Source organism: Brachyistius frenatus, unplaced genomic scaffold (assembly GCF_029030835.1).
Source record: "Brachyistius frenatus isolate BFR_SWC_R1_liver_20210118 unplaced genomic scaffold, ASM2903083v1 Contig_64, whole genome shotgun sequence".
NCBI classification, from domain to species: Eukaryota; Metazoa; Chordata; class Actinopteri; family Embiotocidae; genus Brachyistius; species Brachyistius frenatus.
This window is the reverse complement of record NW_027210663.1, coordinates 233495-256371: the sequence shown is the minus strand read 5'-3', so window position 1 is coordinate 256371 and position 22877 is coordinate 233495. Positions and strand designations below refer to the sequence as shown.

The 22877-nt window shown below is 44.7% G+C and overlaps 1 protein-coding gene across 9 annotated transcripts in view; it reads left to right on the top strand.

The window, feature by feature from the left end:
• Nucleotides 1-22877, top strand: part of fbrsl1 (fibrosin-like 1) — a 269926-nt gene that overhangs the window by 155886 nt on the left and 91163 nt on the right. For 8 of the 9 annotated variants that reach the window (XM_069706609.1, XM_069706605.1, XM_069706603.1 and 5 more), the window contains exon 5: nucleotides 11763-11792. The exons of the other annotated variant lie outside the window; for it this stretch is intronic. In XM_069706609.1, coding sequence (XP_069562710.1) covers nucleotides 11763-11792 — 30 coding nt within the window. The remainder of the gene's footprint in view (nucleotides 1-11762; nucleotides 11793-22877) is intronic. 9 annotated transcript variants of the gene reach the window in all.

The following is a 22877-nucleotide window of genomic DNA, read 5'->3' as shown; positions in this document are numbered from 1 at the left end:
TACATGGCTCCCTGATATTAACGCAATCTCCCCGCCTTATTACCATGGGAACATTTCACAGAGTATTAGACTTAATAAATGACTTTTTCCTTGGCTTCCTTCTCTCTTCTCCCTTCTCTCTCCCATTTTTCTCCCCCGTCCTCTCCCGCTCTGCTCCCCTCGTCCTCCCTGCTCCTGAGCCGATAACCCGACCTCCCCAGGGGCCCGGCCTCCATAATCGCGTCAGTTCATGGCCCTCTTATTCCAGCGGAATTGCTTAATTGGTATGTGTTCTACATAACTGTTGGAGTATTAGACTCACAAATGAAGGTTAGAACCTCAGTGCTTGTAATCGACTGAAAGAAATTGATTTGTGCTCAGCTGCCCTACTGGGACGAGACTTTATGGTTCTCTGAAGAAATGAAGCCTTTATAATTGTGTGTTCTTTCCCCCCTCTCCTCTCCTGTTCGCTCTCTCTTTTTCTCATTTCCTCCCCTCTAACTGCTTTGTTGACATTCATCAAAAGGCAAGACAGCAGGAGTTTTAAGGTTAAAATGTCTGCTCCTCCATGTTGCGGTGCATTGGACGTATAAGTTGCCCAGTGCACACAGTGCTAAACAGTAACTATACAGTATGTGTCCTTTTCCCGGTCATAGTTCAGGTCTTTTGTCAATGGAAAATCTGATTGCATTATGTGTGATCATGCAGGAGGCGTGAAGAGCCGTCATATTAACTAAACCTGACCAACACAAATTGTCTTATGATTGATTGGGCTGTGTGGCGCTTAAAAGTTTTGAATCAATAACTCATCTGTGTGATTAACAAAGGCCTCGATAGCAAAATGGTTAGGGCGCGTGTTACATAGGCGCAAATGCTGTCAGCAGTGAGTCCTCGGTTTGATTCCCAGCCAACCAGACCTGCCATTCCCAAGCTCTCCTTCCTGTCTATCTGCAATGTCACTCGCAAATAAAGAGGAAAAGGGAAGGAGACACCAGGGTTACACCAGGTAGTTATTCCATCCTGTAGCTTCCTAAAAAGACAAAAAACAAAGCCTCTATTTTGTCTTTGTTTTTTGTTTTTATTGTTGTTTATTAGCTTGTGTTAACTGTATAAAATGTCACCAGCATAATAGTCCACTTGGATGCCTGAGAGCAAGCGTTAGGAAGTAACACCGACTTACTGTGACAAAATCCTTCCTCCTAAACCAGTGAGGATGAAATCAACTCGACTCAACAGGAGCGTGTTGCTGCAGCTGTCTGGCCGGTGTCTTATGCATGACAACTCCCTCTGACCTGGGTGACCGCAGATTATTTATGCCTGCTTTCCAGGTGGGCAGACTCAGATGTGCTCAGTGCAGAGGTTTGCTCAACGCAAAATCACATTTCACGCTTGCGCTAATGTCACCCAGCGAGTGAAGAGGAGGGAAAACTGGCAGGTGGTGTTTACAAATGAGAACACCCCGAACCGCAAGCCACCCCGACACCAGATGCTGATTTGATTATGGGGTGGCATGTAAGAGTGTATGAATGTATGTAGCAGGCGAGGTGGTACATTCAAAGTCGATTAAGTGAAACAGAGATGAGTGTTGCATTTATTTATCCTATTTTGTCCATATTAAGGCGTCATCTTGGAGATTGATGAAGGCTTTTCACAACATGGGAGTGGTTTCAGGGAGAGACGGAGCGTGTTTGCTCACTCTGGAATTATATTTGCAAGACGACACCATGTTTGTTGCTTACTCTTCTTGGGGCGCATCCTTCCTCGTGAAGATGCTCAAGTTTTGTGTTTTAGGTGTGATTGCTTCGCTTTAGGTGCTATCTGTTTGTGTTGAGATAAGTTTAGCAGGAAATTAGCACATTCACGAGCTCAGTACTTTGATGTATCTGCCCCTCAGTGATGTAAATAATAAAGAAACTCTCCCGAACGCTTGATAGCATGTCATTATTACAACATGTTGGTGTTTAGAACTGCAGTTCTTAAAAATGATCATTTATGGAGAACTTTCTAGAAAGTCCTTTTGCTTTTGTCAGAGACAGATCACTTATATATGAAGCACCTTGAGAAACTAGCCTGTAATTTACGATGTCACAAACTCCCCCACAAGTGAGAGTTGTTCAGGCGTTGTCAGACCATTTCTGCGCCTTCTAATCTACACGTATGTTTGAAATACAGAATTACTTTAGAAACCAACTACTTCACAACCTGGAGGACAGAGACGCCATGAATTGAAATGATTGGAAAAAAAACTCTGACATTTTGCTGGTTTAAAATGTAAAACACAAAATCTTAAACATAAACACACACGATTAAGAGCTGCACTTGTGAAACTTCTGCTTGCAGGTGTTATACGTTGCTTGCCTGAAGGTGGCAGTTGATTGGGCTAGAGTTGCATTAACGGGCCTGTTGGGATCACAGCTCTGCATTTGATTGATGTTGCCTGAGCCTGTTGAGCAACAGATAAATGAAGGACAGATGATGAGTTGAGACCGAACTGAATTTTATAGTTGGTGGTCATAAGCAATAAGAGGCAGCATGATTTGCATTTAGAATGCATCTTAAATGGAAAGTCACTTCTTCTATGATTTATCTCTTAGTAAAGGTAATCATATATTTCCAATCTGATGGTGTAGCAGAGTACAAACTGTAAATTAAAATGTTGCTTTTCTTCTCTGCGGGTGAATCTTTGCAGCAAACTATGAAGTGTAATGTGCAAATCACACTTTACGTTGATGATGTGTTTTTGTACTTGCAGTAAAACATGTCGTCCGTTTTTACAATGAAGTACAGTAGTTGGTTGTAGACCCGGATGACCCCCTCACAACCAAGGATTCTTTGTCCACTGAGACTCTTATTCTTCTGTCCCTGGTAATTGGTAGCAGATGCAAATTGAGGTTTGACAGCCTGTAGCAGCAGTACCACACAAATCCGCCCCCCTAATCAACTCTGTGTGATTTAACGGTGCATCCTGGGCATTAGTATTCCAGAGCTGGATCCCTCTTGGATCCAGGCTAGGATTATCCAAGCTCTTAACATGTTGGCTAAGCTGGTTAACACCTGTTTTTATTGACATCTGAACACCATCCTCGGCGCCTCGTCTTCTGTGGTTTTAAAAGATCTCCTCCTGCACTCTCCAGTAGGCTCGTCACTCTTCAGCCCACATTAATGACTGCTTTTCCCACCACGAGTACTTGTGGCAGATCAGCAGCTTCACTGACAAGATTAGTATTTAAATCAGTAAACGTACATTCTCTCAAGCATTTTTTATTGCAGCCCCATTTTTAACATGATTACAGTAGAGACAAGTCACTTTTCTTTAGATTTAATTCACTTGTTTAGAGCTCTTCTGAACTCAGACGGATTGTAGATATTTTTTTTCCTCGCCCAAGTCTAGACATGATCTACAATTTCAAGAATCCCCCTACTTTACTGTACATTCTTGCTCAAATGCTTTAGAGTAATTTGCCAGGGAAAGAAGAAAACAGGCTCTCTTTATGTGTTTATTAGGCTTAATATTTCCAATGGGGCCCACATTTGCCCCAGTGTAACTGATGTAATATTCTATAAAAACCCATTTCGGCTGTTCATACAGCCTGGGGGATTCTAGTTAGCAGTGGCTGTGTAGACCCAGAGAAATCTGCAGACTTCTGTGTGTGTCTGTTTCCAAAGAGTTTTTGCCATGGTCAGTGGGGGAAACTCTGAAGAATGGCCCCGGATTTGTCTAAATCATGAGGTATGGATCCTCTTAAGCGTTGCGGGCATTAGAGCTGATCCCTATCAATGATTCCATTAACCTAAATTCCAAACTAGGCTTCACAACATGACCATATTAACCCCATGGATTTTACCAAGCTCTTGATCCCTCACTGTTTAGATAGACAGGAATGAATGGTCACTCGCATTTGTCTGGCTACCCGCTATGTTTCCTGCCCTAGACAGGGAATTATCTGTAATGTGACCCCATGTTTATCTTTTACCTTCACGTGTCCACATGTTTCCTAGTTATTGTTTTCCAACCCTACAATTGTAACAGAAGCTGATCAGGCAATGGCAGCGCTGACGTGAGATGATAAGGTATTTAGAGTGGACATGGACCGAATGTTGAATTTTTTTTACTTTCCTCGATGAACAATAATGATTTCGGGCTAATGGCACCGGAACAAGCGGAGAAGAGAAAGAAACGAGTGTCTGCCTTCATTAGGACAAAGGGAGGGTGAGCAGGAGAGCATCTGACAAGCCAGTAACGCCTCATTGTCCCTGATCTCAAGTTTCATAAATTTCCACGGCTCTCGTTAAAGGACGTGACGCTGCTGTCACCAGGCGCTAACTCGTTATCTCCTCAATGCCGTAAAACGCTGTAATTAACATTCAACAACTGTAACCGATCCAGAATTCCCTCTCTCTAGCCGTTAATTGCCACACTATTGTGCTTGCTCATAAGTGGGCCTTTTGTGTGTCTGTGTGCTTGTGGGTACACATTTCTGCGGTTCATTTTGATTGTAAATAGAAGTGAAAAAGCAGTTCATCTGAGCTCAAAGGTGGACAGCGTTCCCTCTGCTTTCCTGGCAGGCGTCATTAAATTTATGTCTCAGTCAAAGACTCCCCTCAAAAGTATTTTTTTGAATATTTTTCCAAACATCTGGACACAAGGCTTTGTCATCAGATGTACTTCGTAGACTCCTCATTGGGAACACAACATGTATTTTTACCTTTGAAGATCAATCTGGAGGCCCATTTGTCAAAATCACAAGTACGTTAATTACAAATTTAAAGGCGATGGCTGCCTGCCTGTGGTTGTGAGGATACCAGATGTAATATTATTTAAGGAGTAGCACATCTCTACTCTCAGCCGTGCATGAGCATCCCTTTTAAATCATGTCCTCCATCCCATCAAACAAAATCTCCAGTTGTAAATGTACAGCTGTCACACTGAGAGCGCTGTGGTATTTTTTTTCCTTTTGAGGCATCAGATTTTCTTTCCTCGTTTCTGGTAGTTTACCCAGCGGTGTCAGCTCTATTTTAGAAGGAATTGTTTTTGTTTTCCCCCAAGCTCCTGTCTGACCTTACTTGAGAAGCAGCCATCACAACAAGGCCTTATGAATAATTAGTCTGGGTCAACTGATACTCTCCGGCACCGCACACCGCTGTCATCTACTCTGCCAGTGCCAGCCAAAAGCCAATGAACTGTGTGCAATTCTGCTCAAGTGCATCAGTTGATGCAGCTCTTGTTATTCGAAGGTAACCAGCTAGATGTAAGTAGATACGGGAGGCTACCGTTAAGGCCAAGTGCAGCGCAGGAGAAGGAACGTCAAATTAGCAGTGTCACGGGGGCCACGTTCGGAGGCTACAACGGTGGTCTGTCACAGATACGCAATCACCCGGTGCTTTATCTGTATGCCGCTGGCCCCGCGGTTCATTCTCTGGGGATTAGAGCGAATGCCAGGGTAAGGTTTCCGAGAGCCAAGACGGGCCCCAGGAGGACAAACAAAACCAAATGGTTGCATAGTGTTTCTTGTCCTGGTTTCATGTTCGGGTCAGAGGAGATGTGGTGCAGGTGTCTGGGGATTCAGGTGTGTATCTAGGGAATGGACTAAAAGCTTTATGGTCACATTACCCTATACAAATTTTCCTTAGATCTTATTAATATAGATGCATTTTTTTTTTTTTATATATACTTAGCAAATTGTTTATTGACCTCAAATGCTCTGTCCTGGAGCATCCGTTGTTTCTCCTCGCATATATCACGGTTTTTTTTATGTGCCACTTTCAGAAGCTATGAAACCAAACTTGTGTGTTTGTTTCACAGAACAAGGCTTCAGTTTGTTTTGGGCTGTGGCTAGACCCCATATATAGATAACTTGCTTTCTTAAGAACTCGCAGCACCCTTTGTGGTGATACACGTTTGCACATTGGGCTCATAGATTGGGGTTTTTCACACGTTTTCACAACGGCTCACCACCAAAAAAGTGCTATAGCTGCAGAGTGTGAATTCTTGCTGCTGCGTCTCCCTGCTTCCTGTTAGAGCTCTGCAGAAATTGACACTATCTCAAATTAAATATCAATTATTCACCAGATAAATGACATCAAGCGGGTTAAACTTTTAGAATACATCCACATGTCAGTGTTGTCAGCACTCCTTTTGCTGTCAGAGCTTTGGAGGACCGAATAACAAACATGCCGAGTTGTTTGCCGAGTGGTAAAATGCTCCATGCTTCTGTTCATTAGAAAAAGCTCCCAAACTCAGGCCCTCTTTTTAGTTTGTTATTAGTGTAATAACCTTACGCTCCATAAAGTATCAATGTCAGCTGATGTGTGGTGAAAACACAAAGACATGCCTTCAGCTAAAGTGCTAAATTGTGTGCTTAATTCATTTTCATGCTCATATTGGCTCTTATTTGACCTATAACATCAACAAGACTACTTGAAGTCTCCACACTTTTCTTGATTGGACATAGATCTGGAAAAAATTATCTTTGACTGTGATGAGTTTTATAGATAGTAATGATGCTGGAATGCTAGCGGAGCAAAGAGGTCCTTTTACAAGCTTTTACAAAGGCAAATTTATCCTCCTCAGGGGTTTGTAGAGAAGACGGAAAGCATCATAAATAAGGGAAAGTGTCGTCATATGGCATTTTTTTATTAGATTGTTAAAGATAGATCTAATTTTAATTTGGGCTAATGCGAGGAACACTATCCGCCATTGACCGAGGGTGTCTTATGACTTACTTGACGTACTTCGACAAACAGTCTTGTGCTTTTACTCTGCAGCTTCAGTTCAGATACTGGGCCAAGTGCAGAGACAGGGTAATTTTAAAAGCTCCTGCGCTCCCCGTTCAGTTCATGAACTCCAGCGCCCCGCCTCCATCCTTCCCTTCAGCTCCTGGAAGTACAACTATATTAGTATCTCCCAGAGAGCGTCAAGCAAGTCTGCTGCTTCTGTTTACAGGGCTATTCAATCACTCTAAGTACTAGTGGCAGACTGATTCTCTTGGAAACACATTTACCACAGTCCCCCCCAGGCTCTTTATATGCAAGGTATTTATCATATGAAAATTTGGAACTGTCTGACTCGCCTGTTTTACTAGCGTTGTCCTAGAGCCGGGACCGCTAGAACATTGTAATATATGCACTGCAGTCAAAATGGAACATAAAAATATCCCAGAATACTGTGATGTTTACACTCTGTCAGAGGGAAGTGGTTACTTTTATAACATCGTTGCACTGGAGATAACATCTCACTGCTTACAAGTAAAAATGGGTCATTTGTTTTTATTTGTTTTTTTGTTTGAGTTCTCATTGACACACACAGAAATAGGTGTGTACTTTAAAAACATTCCAGATGAAGGAAGTGTCAATTTATTTTCCAGCATATATAGCTGCTGGAAACATTGCAGTCGTGTCGTGTATTTTATAACTGCGTCGTATGTCTGTGTGTGCGTGTGCGTGTGTGTGTGCGTGTGCGTGTGCGCGCGCATGTGTGTGTGTGCACTGGTGACCTCAAACCTGGCGACAGTTTATGTTAACACCTGGTTTTCTGCCAGTTTTTCTGCAAGCCTGTGAGAAAATTAGCTGAGTTGTGTGGTGGCTTGTAGCAGCCTAATATAACATTAAGCAGGGTGACCGAGCTCACGCAAGATTGATGGCTGTTGTCTATGCGCCGGCACTTTGCGTCTTTAGCATGAGGTCCTTGTTCTCAAGGTCATAGGTCAGAGGTCACATTCATGACCTGACATACAAGCAATCTTTTTCAAACCCCAGTTTGTTGATGTCCCCCGTGCTTAAAGAGAGGTTAAAAAGGTATTTCTAATTATAGCGCTATGTAGGTTACTGTGAGGAGATCTAGTGCAGAGATTATACATTTATATTCTGTGTCACTGTTGTTCCTTTGTAGGTAAATTGTCAGTTCAAGCCTGAACTCTAGCAAAAGGTCAATCTGCATGTAATAAACATGTTGGGGATTGAGTGTCAGCATGTTTTTAATCATGTCAGCTCTGCCGTCACCTCTCGCAGGCTTTGTTCTTTTCCCCTTCCCTCTGCCTCCCTCTGACCCGCCTATTTACCCAGAATCCCCATCTGTAATGAGGAGGGTTCGTTCATCAGCCATGTTTAAACTGCAGACAGGATTAACTCCGCTAAAGACTTAATGCACATGCACAGTCACCCTGTGCTCTGTTTGCTGTTTCCAGGCCGCAGATCGACAAGCAGCTCTGTTAGGCTTTCCTCTCTCGCTCGTTCTCTGCTCTCTCCGGGCTCCCTGGGCCTCCGCCTCCTCCTCCCTCGTCCTCATTTCGCCTGAATTAATTGAGTTCTCATTTTTGTGAGAAAGCTCACAGGAGGGCTGTGTGAGGAGGGAGAGAGAGAAAGAGAGAGAAGAGTGATAGAAAGAGTGTGAGAGACAGAGGGAGATCAGTAGCAGAAGCCTAGGGGGCAAAGCTCTCCCAGAGGTAGGCAGTCACCAGTTTCCTGGGGGATACAGACGGCCCTCCGCAGTGACTTAAATCTTTATCCTTTCAACAGTCATCTCTCAGCACTTTGGGGAAAAGACCCGTAGGCTGGTGGTCAGGGTCAGGCAGATGTGCTTCTTCAACCCCCCTCACTCAAGGGAGGTTTTCACCTAATTTAAGCTCTTTGTGTCTGTAAAGCTGAGACGTGGTCAAAGTGGAATGGTTACTCTTAAAATAATACAAGTACTGGTGAATTATAAAAAAATTAAAAAAAGAAGACAAGTACCTATGAAAGTAGCAAGCTCAGCAACAATCACACTAGATGACATTAAAAAAAAAAAAAAAAAAAAATCCTGTATTTAAAAGTACATTTTGGAAGTCACTATTTTTTGCCAACAAAACAGGATATTCTATTTGGCTTTTGTTGCACTCATTACAAGTATTAGAGGTGGAAATAAGAGGCCTCATGTACACACGTGGACTCCACCTTGGCCTGAACCCTTTCAATTATAAACCATTACAACTTCTTCCTTTGCAATATTAATGCACAGGCAGATAACTCCTTCAGATGTCTTAGGTTGCTGTAAGTTGAGATAAACACTTGGCGAGTTGTTACAGCCAATCGCCCGCCTCTATCCTTCAATGTCACTGCCTTAGCACTCAATAATTCAAAGCTTGGCGGTAATGAGCTCCCCGTAGGACCTGTCCCCAAGGAGCCTCCCCACTGTGCCTCCACTGTAATGTAGTTATATCTCATGTCAGCTTTCAAATCAATTACATTTCTATCTGATGGCTATGTAATTGCGCCTGATTGAGTTTTTGGCACACCAACCCAAGTGTGTGGCTCCCAAACTCTAGCCAGTCAAAACAGGAAGCTTCATCAAATGAAACTGTATTTCATCCTGATTGAGGCCGCTTGCATGATAAGCACAACTGTAATTATGATAATAATAACAATAGCAATCTGTGTTTTCTCAGCTTTGTTGCTTTTTTCTTGCTCTCCAGATGAATTTTTTTGCCCCAAGGACTGCGAACGTTTATTTTACTCAAGATGAAGAGACTGATTTGATTGTTTGTAGCATGTGCAATTTAGTAGATTAAATGCAAGCGGTAATGCTTTTGGATGAATGTGAATGTATTGGCTTTCAGTTAGTTATAATGCAGCAGACATTTTCTGCAGCACTACATACCGCACTGTTCATAGTGACATGTACACATTGCTTAGATATTGATGTCAGTCATGTGGTGTGCCACTGCCAACAGAACAACCTCTTAGCTTCAGTAGCTAGCTGACAGCTAAGGTCAGAGCAATATTATTGTCAGATCTCTTCTGGGTTGAATTCTATTTACACAGACTGGATTGAATGATAGATGGACGGACAGACGGACATACAGACAACAGGCAAAACGACAGAAGATGTACGGGTGCGTGGATGGTTGGATGAATGCACACATGGATGGTTGGGCAAATGGACATAGAGACGGAAGGGTGAATGACTGGGTGAAAGGATGAATGGACACACTGAAGGTTGGAAGGATGAATGACTAGTACAAATGTACACACGGATGGTTGGACTGCTGGACATGTGGAGGGATAGATGGATCTACACAACACACGCCTGGATGGACAGAGGAATTTTCTAATGGAGCGGTATTGAGATAGATGAGGGGGAGGATGCTGTGGTTAGGTGCATCAGCAATGAAATAGTGATGAATTGTGGCTGCTGTCAGCAGCACTAAGTATAACAGACATAGTAAAGCAGCCTGGCTCATCCATAATCAGCAGACACAGATGATTGTCTTGATGCCAGAAGAGAACTTCTCTGGAAATAAAGCACTGAAAGTATCTACCAATCTGTCTTTCTATCCTCACTTCATCAGCTCCTTTCTTTTCATATCCCCATACTCTTGGTGTTCTTGCCCTTTAAATCTCTTCACTTGTATTATTCTCTCCTCATTTCTCTTCTTAAAGCCCAGCATCTCGCTGTCTGTATCTCCCGCTCTCTCCAACACTGTCTTTTGTGTTAACAGCCTTCCTTTTTTCTTTTTCTTTTTTTTGCAGTGGGGGAGCCACTGGGTGCACATCTACAATCTTGCCTTTCATTTCATGGCTTCTGGAAATGGATGTTTTACTGCCTTCATTAAAGCATGCAGCAGTCAGCGCTGTGTTTTCCCTCTGAAGTTTAGCTCCATGAACCTCGCCATTAGAGGACATTATGGCCCCAGATTTCAGGGCACAGTGGAACACTGTATAATTTGATTAGTGTTATTAATCAAGTGGAATACCGCTCCTTTCACCCCCATCTCCCTCCCCTCTTCCCTTTTTGCCATTTCACTTCTGCTTTCAAACCCTTCAGACGTTCCCGTTCCTCTTCCTCCTCCCCTTCATCCGTGCACCTCGCCATCGTCTGCACGACAACACGCATGCAGTGAACGCGACAAAGAGCCCTAAACCTTCCCTTTTAAAAACAATGATTTACCACTTGTTTTTTTTCTCCCCCTTCACAACCCTTTGCCCCACTAACCCACCCTCCCCCTTTACCCAGGACATAAATCAATTGAGATGAAAGTTCCATAATTGTGCTTGCTGGGAGGGATTTGAGCAAAATTGCACTATGAATTTTTTAAAGGGAATTTTTACTAGCTGTTCAGCGAGACTTGGGCGGCGGAGGAAGGTGAGGCCATGAGGATTTATGGGCCTGGATTCTTCATTACTGAAGTAATTTTCCTGCAAATGATAGTGCAGCACCCTGGAGGGGGGAGCGCTGCCCGCCTGGGAGAGTACAAACCTGCTTAATCTCTCGTGGAGAGAGAGCAGCTCAGAGCACTAATATCATCTGTAAGGGACTGAGGCCCCATTTGTTCACATCTAAACCGCAGCCAGTGTATTTGTGATTCATAGTAATTGATTGCTCAGATTTGTTTCAAGTTGATTTCATTACAAAGGATAGCTTTTTTTTTTTTTTTTTTTTTTTACAACAAAGAAACATGTTTTCATCATACAAAGTTTTTACAAAATGTTTACATTTTGCCAGACATTTTACATTTTTTGTATGACTGATTAATTGCAAAGGTTGATGGGTATGCTCGCTGTTCACATGCACTGCAGTAGCTGTGGGATTGTGCTCATGCTTTCTCTTCATGTTCTTTCTGTGGCCACTCTGTTGTCTATTTGTGGCGTGTATGTCCATCCTCGTGCTGATTTAGCCCTGCTCTTCTAAACTGTCATATTGTTTCCTCAGCGAGGGCCTCTATCTTTCTCTCTGCCTTTAGTCTCTCCTCCCTCCTCATTTTAACCTTTCTCAGTCCAATATGGCTGACGTTCTGTCTCCATCTCTTTAGGTGCAGCCAGCAGCAGTGGCCCTCCTCAAGGTTAGTGCGTCCATGATGCCAGGTCTCATTCTGTATACTGCCTGCTGTCCAGTCAATTTTACAGCTCAGTAGCCTGAGAAGCAGAGGGGCTAAATCTGCTGCAAGAAGGAGAAAGAGAGAGAGTGGAGGAGGAAGGGAGAAACAAAATTATTGTGCACCCTGTCACCAGCTGAAGTGGATCTCATTCCAGGCACACTAACAACTCAAGACAATTAGTCACTTCTCACTAGGCCAGACCTGAGACTTACTTCGGAAGCCAAAAAGGAGGCAGGGAGTAGAGCAGCCAGTAGCATGGCTAAGCACTGCAGCTACAGGAGCGACTCAGTGGAGAGAGTGGTAATTTAGGGAGCAAATGATTCGGCTGGAGTTCTGCTGGCACTCGGATTAATGCACTGATAAAACATAAAAATCTCTGCAACATCTTGCACACTGAACATCAATCAATGAGTCAAAATGTATTCATTTAGCAGAAATCAAACACACATGCAGGTCCAAGTGCCAAACATAAAAAGTGGAAGTAATATTCAGAACTAGCTTGTCTCTGAGCTGTTGTTCTTTTCATGGGCATGTTTCTCATTAATGATACAGTGGTTATAGATATTTACTAAATTGGTTGTAAATATCTATCTTGATCTATATCAGTCTCATGCATAGGTTTTTTTTTTTCATAATATTCTTTAAGATAAACAAAGACAGTAAGTTGCCTGTTACATTCCACGTTTTAGTCCGTCCGAGGTAGTTTGCTGCCAACGATGAGCCCTGAAGCCTCAGCCACCACATGCTTCTGAACAAAAGTGAAGCATGACTAAGGTGGGTGGTGCGTGGAAGATCAGTGAGTGGAAAGAGAGAAAAGTTTGTCCTGGGCCCTCTGCGGAGACGCAGCGTGACCAATTGAGGTGAAGGGGATGAATGAGGCCATTCACTGGGCCTAATGAAAGAACTCCTGCTGGGCCTTGAATGAGGGTGGGCCCATCTGCACCACATAGGCGTGCACAAACCAGTGACCTCGAAAATTACCCAGGAAGCACTTTGGGACAGTCACCCCAGCAACAGGCTGGGGTTTGCATGGTAACCGGCCGCTTCAATCAGTGCCTGGCAGCTTCTTAAACAGAGCAAATTTTCTCTCTGTATTGAAAGAAGTCCGTGTGAAATCAACTTCGAGGGACATCCCCCTGTTTTGTTGTTGTTTTTTTTTTTTTTAAAGGGGGGAGCTGCCAATGATTGTCCCATGTGAAAATGTTCAGCAACTCTCACCAGTTTTGAGAGGTGTGGGATGCTGCCCGAGGGACTTTTCCTCTTTGGAAACAAAGGGCTGTTTGTCTTAGCTACATATGTAATATGTGCTGCCTGGGTGCATGTGCAGTGTTATACGTAGGTTAATTAGGCTTACTGGATGTACAGTAACAGGTTTAGAAGGCTTTGAAAAAGATCTGATTACAAGGGTTACAGATAAACCCCTTGGGACTGGACATTAAGTTTACAAGCATCTTCAAGGATCTGGTTCATTGGGCTTTATCGGTGTTATTTGGTTTAATATATTCAGTCTTGATGAGCCAGAGGCATGCAGGTCATTGAAGTTCCATTCCCGTCTCCGTTCTCTCATGGAACTTTTGACAGCGTGAAATGACAATCCGCCCCTGCACGCATCTCCCACGTCAAAAAGTAATGAGATTGTGCTGCTGGAAATATCACTACAAAGCGTCAGGCCTGCACTCGGGTCTGACTGCACCTTCAAACAGCGCTGCCTGCCAGCTCGCCTGCCTCGCCTGCCTGCTGCAAAAGAAGCGAACAAAAACAATCAGAATCAGAGAGAGAGAAACGGCAAGGGAAGCTCCCCACGCTGAGACAAACGAACACGCCAGGGTCTTTCATCCTGAGAGTGATTAGCCATCCGAAACGTTTTAAAACCCCGCTTTGAGTGTGTTCCTCAAACGAAAGAGCTCCATTGAGGAGTGGTGGTGAGATGTTTCTCGCTGGGAAGCGCCAGTGATCTAGTCTCTAATTGTGGCGTCGCTGACAAGGCTGGTGTGGCTGGGAGCTTTTTAAGCGGGGCTTTTTGCTACGCTCTTGTTCCCTTCCTGTCAGATCCACCACCAAAGGCACTGGGGAACAAAATGGCCCCTCAGATTCTGTTCTTACATCCATCTGCCTATTGCTTTGTGCATAAACACAGGCCAAATTTAACACGCTAATAGTTCGTGATGCTGGCCTAATGTGACCAAAACTACAATACGGGCTGTAAATGTGGTGTTTGCTTTCAAATGCACAATGAAACCTAAACATATTTTTAAGTCAGTATAATTCCTGTCTTTGTCCCTCTCATGTTCTTTTCATATATCACTGATCAAATTCTCAGCTTCAGAGAAGATGTAAACATTGTGACACATTGGCAATAATGTAATCTTTCTTGTGCAGTATAGCAGGAACGAAGTCATGTTCAAGTTCTTTGAGCGACATTCAACAGAGCTGGTAGGAGCTTTCAGAATTTGCCTCAAAAAAGTTTTGGGATCTTCTACTGTTCAGAGGCCAGTTTGTCAAAGGTTTGAGGAATGGAAGAGAGGCATTTCAAGAATCAGAGAATCAGTGACAGTAGGGGGAGCAAAGAGGAGGAGCTGCAGGGGTAGAAAAAAAGAGGAAAGGAGTTAAACCCCAGCTCATAAAAATCAGTATTATAACAACATTAATTGATGCTGCTGAGTGCCATATGTGACGCCATATGGAATCGCTGCCCCAGAGGCCTGCTATAATAGACAGCCCGCAGTGGTGCACACAACTTGGCACATTTACAAACAAGGGACGTCCCATTAATATCAGCCACACAGACTGAGTAGGAGACAGTGAGAGAGGGAGTGAGAAGGCGTTGGGAGGGAAGGTGGGAGGGGGTTAGAAAATAAAGGAGAAGTAAATTGTCGTGTTGTTATGTTGCAATCTGTAGACCGTGTTAGTTTACCACGTGCTTCGTGTTATCTTTTCTACCAAATTAAGGAATTTACTGTATGTGCATATGCATGTACAATCTCAGCATGTCTACTCCCACGGTTCCTTAATTACAGTAATAAATGGCCCCTCCCTTCTGGGTTGATCAGACCGCCCTCTGTCCGCCCAACTGTCACTCTCACCACAGATGCCCAGTGGTCCTTTCATCACACACACACACACACACACACACACACACACACACACACACACACACACACACACACACACACACACACACACACACACACACACACACACACACACACACACACACACAAACGTACGCACTCTTCAGCAGGTGAGGTGATTTATGGCACCTTGACAAAGGTGGCGTGAACGAGCTGTTTAACCTCTCTGTGCCTAAACGTGGGGCAGCCGTTATTTACTGCTGCCGTCTAGTTTCCAGTCCTCAATGCTCACAGTACAGGTCCTCGCTCTCACTGCATCCTGTCTCATGACGGAGACTGTGTTGATGTGGGCAGGTGAGAAAGGTTATCCATTCATTGAAAATAGAATTAAATGAGTAATGTGTTAATAGCAGCTAAATGCAATGGGCACAATGCTTGGGTAACAGTTACTGTAAGTATATTCTTAACTGAAATGTATGTATTGCCATGTACGTGCAACAAATTATGTATTCATTTTCATTACTGAATAATCAGATGGTTATTATTCCTACTAGTAACGTCATCATTTAGTTTGTAAAATGTCTAATTTCCTAAAATGACATCTTCATCGTCAACACTCCAAAACCCACAAGATATCCAATTAACAAAGATATAAGCACAAGAAAAACTGAAAATCATTACCTTCAAGATGGTGAAAGTTAAACCCGGAGTAATTAATATTTACAACTAAGTGGTAGTTTTAACCCTTGTAGAGAAATAAAGCTGACATCGGAAATTACAGAAGTTGTCATGGCAGCAAGGAAACTAGAATTAAGTTTGAAGTCTTTGAAGTTGATGCTTTCGTCCCATTAAATTGGGAAAATGTTCCTTCTTTATATTATATGATGGTGTTATTAGTCCCGTGTGGACCTGCAGACAGACATATATTGGAGTAGACCCTTAGCGTCTGGACGTACATATATCCATTTTGTGCTCCTCTGACTCCTCTGACATGCCCTGAGCAGCGAGGGAGAGAGAGAGAGAGAGAGAGAGAGAGAGAGAGAGAGAGAGAGAGAGAGAGAGAGATCCTTATGAAACAGAGTTGTCAGCCATTCTGTTGAGTTTCATAGAATGTGAGGCGAAACAAGAATAGTGTACAGCTGTTTCCTCCCTGACACAGAGGGAGGCAGATGAAGGGGAAAAGAGGGAGAAGAGGAAGAGGGAGGGAGGAAGAGGGGAGAGCGGGAGAGAGCTCTCCGCTCTGTGATGTGCTCTGATGTAGCTGCAGCTCTAGGTCAAACGCTGCCAGTGTTTTGTGTTCATCTTCGTCTCGTCTCCCCAGTGCTCCTCTAAATTATTCACAGCCTGAAGTGTGCAATGTGGCTGCCTCCCTCTTTCCTCGCTCCTCTTTCACTCTACATTGCTCTGCGTCTCTTTTTTTCTGTTTCCCATCCCTTCCTTTCTCTCTCATGTGACGGCTTGTTTCAGAATACCCCCCCCCCCCAACCCGTACCATAACCACTCATCTACCATCACCCACCCAGCTTTCATTACTGACTCCATCTCTCACACTCCTCCTTTCATCCCGGCTCGTCTCCCGCTTGATTCTCCTGACTGCCAGACTAGAGGCAACCGTTTTTTTTTAAGTTTTTTTTTTTATGGGGGAGGCTGCCAGCTGTTAGCTTCAACTCCTTGGTATCTCCTGCTCTGCCCCTGCATCGCCGTACCTTCCTGATGTACCGGTTGAGCAGACGGGGTGTTGTACCTCTATGTTTTTTTTTTCCTCATCTCAACCCCTGATTTCCAGTGATTTTCAGCTCATTTTATTGAGGTGAATCGTGAATTAAACCCCTTGTGTGCACCACATCCTCAGGCCAGTCCATGCCAGTGATTAAACAGCCATCGTTTCACCTTTAACTGACTGCCGGTGCTGTAAAAATGGAGGTAATAGTTAGATACCAAGGACATGAAGCTATGGTTAAATTCTGTCACTCTTTATTGTTTGTGGTTGTATCAAACGATTGCAGGCAATCTTGCAAAATGGGATCAGATGTGTTTAATAGGCTGGATTATAAAAAGAAGAACATTCCTGATTGTTTCCGCATTGCACAGCCAGTCGTGGGATGCAGGCAAATGCACATGCACTACCATTGTGTCTGAAAGTGTGGCCTTATAAACCCCCCCCTGCTTTTGTACCAGATTATTATTGTCATGTTAACTAGGAAGATGCAGATACTAGTATTTAAAATCCTGTTTGGACAGCAGGGGTTGAAGGATGAGGTGTGCCCCTCGTGGTCAACTCAGGAGGGAACAGAGCGAAGAGAGTAGCTGAAACCAGTTCCAGCCGTTGCCACAGGACACTCATTTGTAATTCTGTACCCTGCCTACAATAACGTTTGATCATTGCAGAGGGGGGACAGGAGGTTCAGGGAGGGGCTGAAGCTTTCACCCGCTCTCGCTGCTCCCCCCCGCCCCCTCCCCAGACCCCCTTACCCACCCTCTCGCAATTGCTGTCACCCAGTATGAATGCCCCCTCTGGCCCGATGACAAGTCGAGCGTGAAACGCTTGGCTGCCCCCTGAAATTAGCAGTAGAGCCCCCCGGCGGCACATGCTTCTCATGACCAGCACACAGTGGGCCGCTGCCAGATTCTTTTCATTATGGCTGTGGCCTGCCAGCCCCCTGACTCTACCTCCTTCTGCCTCTTCCTCCATCCCACACTCCCTCTCCTCCTCCTTCCCCCTGTGTGTCAGCCAGACCTCAGTAAACAGCATCTGTAGTGCTCATCACATTACTGTCGTAGAGAGAAGGAAAGAGGGGAGCCCAGCTCACTGGCTGTTGCTGTTATTTCTGTGTATCCAAGTGTGTATGTGTGTATACAGTATGTCATCTTGTGTGAACACATACTGTATGCAATGTATATGCACGTGCACTGTGCGTACATGTCTGTGTGTGTTGGTGCTTTAGGATTAGTGAGAGAGAGAGAGAGAGAGAGAGAGAGAGAGAGAGAGAGAGAGTTAGTAGCAGCAGTACAGAGAGCGAGAGAGAAGGGGAGTAGTAGTACAGAGTAATGCCTGGAGGCTCAATCTGTTCCTCACTGAGCTACATCAGTGTTAGAGACGGCGGCTCAGGCCGCGGGGAAGCCTCCACTCGCTCCATCAAACTGTCAGGCAGCCAGCGGAGCTGCACAGGGAGACTCTCAGCTGCCCCCGGGGCCAGTTCAAGTCAACATCCCATTTCCTTGCCTCCTCGCCTAATTTCTCCTACGCCCCGACTTAAATTTCCAATGCCCAGTGTCTGCCGCTGCAGCTCAGCAGCACCGGGCCCCGGGCCATGTCAAAACACTGGGAGGTGCTGAGGGTTGTGCATGTGTGTATGTGTGTGCGCTTACCTCCAAAGGCACGATAGTGAACTATCTACAGTCACACAGTCAGCAGAGACAAGACGAAGCCGGGGGCAAGGGGTGTGGGGGGGAGGGGGCTTTATAAAAGACAAGCTTAAAAAAAAAAACATAAATCAGTGTTGTTTTTTTTCTCTCATTCTCTCTCTCTTACCTACGTCCCCATTTTTCTTCCTGGACTATATTCATAACACAGTTGTGTATTCCCTGTCCCTTCAGGTTTCTGGCAGTTTTCTTCTTTCTCTCTGAGCTGAATAAATGCTCCCTGTTCCCTCATACATCTGCCATTACTGTCGGTTTTTCCGTCTCCAAACTACTCGGAGGATCACACCAGCAGCCCAGCCAGCTCTGTCACTCCCCCCGGGGTTTCGCTGAAAGCAAAGGTTGAGGGATGTCTTGCTGGAGAGGACAAGGCGGTTCTTTAATTTAGTGAAGAAGGGGGACAACCCTTCAAGTTTATCCACACCGCTATCACCATCAATCTGTCCCTGTACAGCACCTCCCACCCACCCCTCCACCCCCTCTTCCTCCTTGACCTCACCACATACTTTGCATGGAAGTGCAACAGAGCGCTGCCAGGTCTCAGTGCTGTTTACATGGACTCTGGGTAATGTTAAAGTCTGCTTAGTTTGGCCCAGGTCAGGACTATATCTTTCCTCACCCTGGCTTGATTTACATGGCCCCCGCTGACTCTTCCCTTAAGTGTGTCAGCTCTGAACGAGAGGCCTCTGTGTGTCTGGCTAATGCAAAGAGCATTTCTCCGAGCTTGTCTTCTTCAATCCTCCTTCACTCTCATTCTCTCCCTGTCCTCTCTCAATGGGCCTCTGTGGAAGGAGCTTTTGCTGAAGCTGTCTCTGTTTGCACAGCCAACTCCGAGGTCCCGAGCTCAAATATGGTTTTGCGTGAGAGCCTGTCTAGGCCTGCTGGTCGATATCATTTCTGCCCGGCAGAGCTTTTTCTCTCAATCTCATTCCCCGTGGACCCCACATCTTCACAGGGATCAATACTTTCCTAATCCACAGCTCCAGGGCTGACCCTGGGTAATCAGCTGACTTCCCATGCTGCCTGTTGGAGGAGAGGGGGGGGGGGGTCAAGGGTCAAATGGCTGTATAGATTTGATCCTGTGATCAAATCACTTTGCGAGGTGCTGCTTTCAGATACAGCTAGTGGGGTCAAGAGCAATCACTTGATTTATTTTTTTTTTTTTTTTTTGTCTCTGTGGTTGAGAGTTAAATACAGCAGTGCAATTGTTGCTGTGTGAACCAGATAAACCCTAAAATAGATAAAGCTCTTTTTTTTGTGTAAATTGTAGGGTTATCCGAAGTATCCAAAGATATGTATTTATATATTTATATGACTTTTTTGATGGTATTTCAACCCACTTACCTGTGCATATGTAAGCACTCATACACGCTCCACCTCCTCAACCTTGTAGTGACTCACAGCAGATGGTGAGAACATAAGAGCATACAACAAAAGTCCTGCTGATAAATTATGAAAGATGAGTTGCTGTAAGGCTTCACCCTTCACCACAAGGCCAGAAAGACTCTCAGATATCCCACTGATGTTTCAGGCCTGGCGGGAGGTTTCCCAGTGGACTTGAGGCTCTGCATCCACGCCCCATTAGAATGGCCACGGCGCCCACGTCCCCACACCTCATCCCAGCATCCGCGGGGGGGAAATTGCGAGGGAAAATTGGTGTTGTTCCACCAGTATCCAACCCTGCTTCGGTCCTCGACTATCTAAATGGACCATTACCCCCTCTGTGTGCTCTCACTCCAGGAGATCTGGGTTTGTCAAAACTCCTCTTTTACAAGGGGCATCTCAGTGTGTCCCTGAAGAAATGTCTTCTAAATTGAAGCCATTTTTCCCTTCAGTTTGAAGGTGTCTACATTTTTACATTGTTGACTGGACATTTTAATCACTTGGTTAAGGCATGAAGTGAAGAAGCTGCTGCCTCTTTGTTGTCAAGATGTCAGTTCAGTGTGAACATTGTTTTGGCCATGAATGAAACACAGTTGGTAACTTATCAGTAGAATATCGGTTGTATCCTTCCTGTGTTATTCTTCTTTTTTCTATTGTATCTAAAGTCATTAGATGACTGCAGCTTAGTGGCAACACGCTTCACAATTACTTTGATCAACAACAGCCAGTCAAGCTGTCATTACAAATATTATTGTCAAAGCACAAACACTTTTATGCATATGTTCTCTTTTTCTATCTTTATTATTTTAGTTTATTGCTTTATTTATGTTGAGAAGGAACTGACAGTGACACTTAAATGACAGCAGCACTGGCAGCTCTACATTTCTTTGCAAGTACAGGGTTGCGATCAGTATTCAGGAAGACAGTCGTTGACGCCGTGCCAGCATTTGCGTAGCCGGGCGAGTTTCTCTTGTTTCTCGCTCCTATCTCTGAGGCAGAATTCATGGCAGACTGTCCTCCGAGTGTGACAAGTGGAACTGTGTGATTAATTTGGCCAGTCGTTTTAATGTGCTCCGGGATGCGCAACGCTTATTGTCTTCCCCTTGCACGTCTATCGGAATATGCCAGAGAAAATGTCCAGGAGAATCGAGACATCCGATGCTTCCTTCGCTCGTTTTTTTTTTTTCGCTCCTCTCTTCTCAACCCTGCCTCATTTCAGGGCAGAGCTACAGGGTCGTCATGGGGGCCAGCCCAGGTCGAGGCCTGGCCCCAACCAGGGCCGTTGGCGGAATAAATCTCCTCTCTCTGAAGTGTTGAAAGCTGTGTAAATGTCAAACGCGTCCGTCTGATGTGCTGGCTAAGGGGAGGAGGGCTGGGAGAGGAGATGGGAAGCTGGGAGGGAGGGCTGTGGATGAGCCATCCACTGAAGCTAGTCCCCTGTTACCCTTCGTAGCTGGCGGTTGCCAGGTGCAGATGTTGCTGCTTGCTCCCTGCCTCCGCAGAGCGAGCCTTTTTTTTTTTTTTTCTCCCTATTTTTCTTTTTTTAGGGGGGTGGTGGAGGAATGGTTTGTGAACGTCTGTGAGAGACACAAACCACGAGGGGCTTGGCTCCTGTCAGGCAGCTTAGTGAGCAGCATATCTCTCCGATTTTAACAATGTCCCCTCTGACCACCAGACGTGCTGTTTAGGGAGGCTTCTGTTTGGGGTTGTGGTTTTGCATTTCCACCATTTGGCTCTCTTGTACTGTCTTGCTGAAAATTTGTATCCCCGGTGTTAAATGACGTGGTCCTCTTATCACCACATCCACTCACTCACAAACATGAGTCGGTCTGGCATATTATTGTATTCCCTTCTTCGGCTGTACTAAATGTAATAGCCCAACAGGGCAATCACATACAGTGCTGATAAAAAAAAACGTCTCTTAACGCTTCCTCCATCCACCCATCGCTTCTTCTCTATAGCATCCCCCCCTGCCTGTTCTTACTGTTGTTTTGTTCCCCCTTTCCACCTGCCTCTCTCCCCCCTGCCGTGCTGTGTCTCTCTTTCTCTGTCTGAGCCGTATCCTCTTTATGCTCTGCTGCAGTGCATGCTTCTTGTAAAAGGATAAGCACCATGCTGTGCTCTTTTGATATTATTTTTCCTTCTCACCGGCTCCAGCCTTGTGAGGCCTCATCTCAAGTGTCATGGCTACTGCTGCCACAACAAGGCCAAGCATGCGCCCAGGGAATAGTTTCGAGCCAGTTGTTCGTCTCCATCACGTAGGGTTTAAACTCGCCCTGAGTGATAGAGTGGAGCTCACGACCACTGTGAGGCGGAAGTCATCCGTTGCAGCTGCATGCAAAGAATACATTTGCAGTGATTTGCTGAGGGTAGGGTGACTTCGGGGATTGGATCAATTTTCTGTTTTGGCTGAACTCATTGGACCTGAGTGAGTGAGTGAGTGAGTGAGTGAGTGAGTGAGTGAGTGAGTGAGTGAGTGAGTGAGTGAGTGAGTGAGTGAGTGAGCGAGTAACGAGTTATACCATTGGTCATCCAAATTCTACGTGACTGACTTTTCAAATTAAAACCCTCCCATTTCAAATTAAAAGTTCTCTCCTGTTTTATGCATGGTCAGCCATGTACTTGGTTTTGACCTTGTCTTATTTTATATTTCATAGATGGATTAAGATGGAGAGAGACATTGTTTTGAATGTGATTTCTTTCAGATAAAGTGTCAGAGTGGTGAGGGAAGAAATGGGTGATGATAACAGGTTCCGATGTGCCCCTAACTAGCAGTATAGAAATGTCTGGCAATCAATTTGTCTGGAATCCGCCGTCTGAATGGGGAGCTGATTGACAAGAATCCTAAGCCACGTTCTCCTCTTAATGCCCTGCACTCTGTAATGATTGTCTTTTGACAAGCAAAAGTCTACAAATTAGGGTTTGTGAATTTTCCGGAATAGTGAAGAGAGCACGCTGCATAGAAATGCTGCCACTATTTCCATTTTCCAAGCACATGTAAGCTTTTTTTTCTTACGGTGTTGTGAAAGTACACCACTTTTATCTGTAGGCAGTGTTCCAAAGACAATCAATTGATTTCTTCTTCAAATGTTAAAAAAAAAAGCCAACAATTTCAAAGGATTTACTTATTTACTCACATGAATGTATAACCTTCAACAGGTGTATTTTCTTCTTC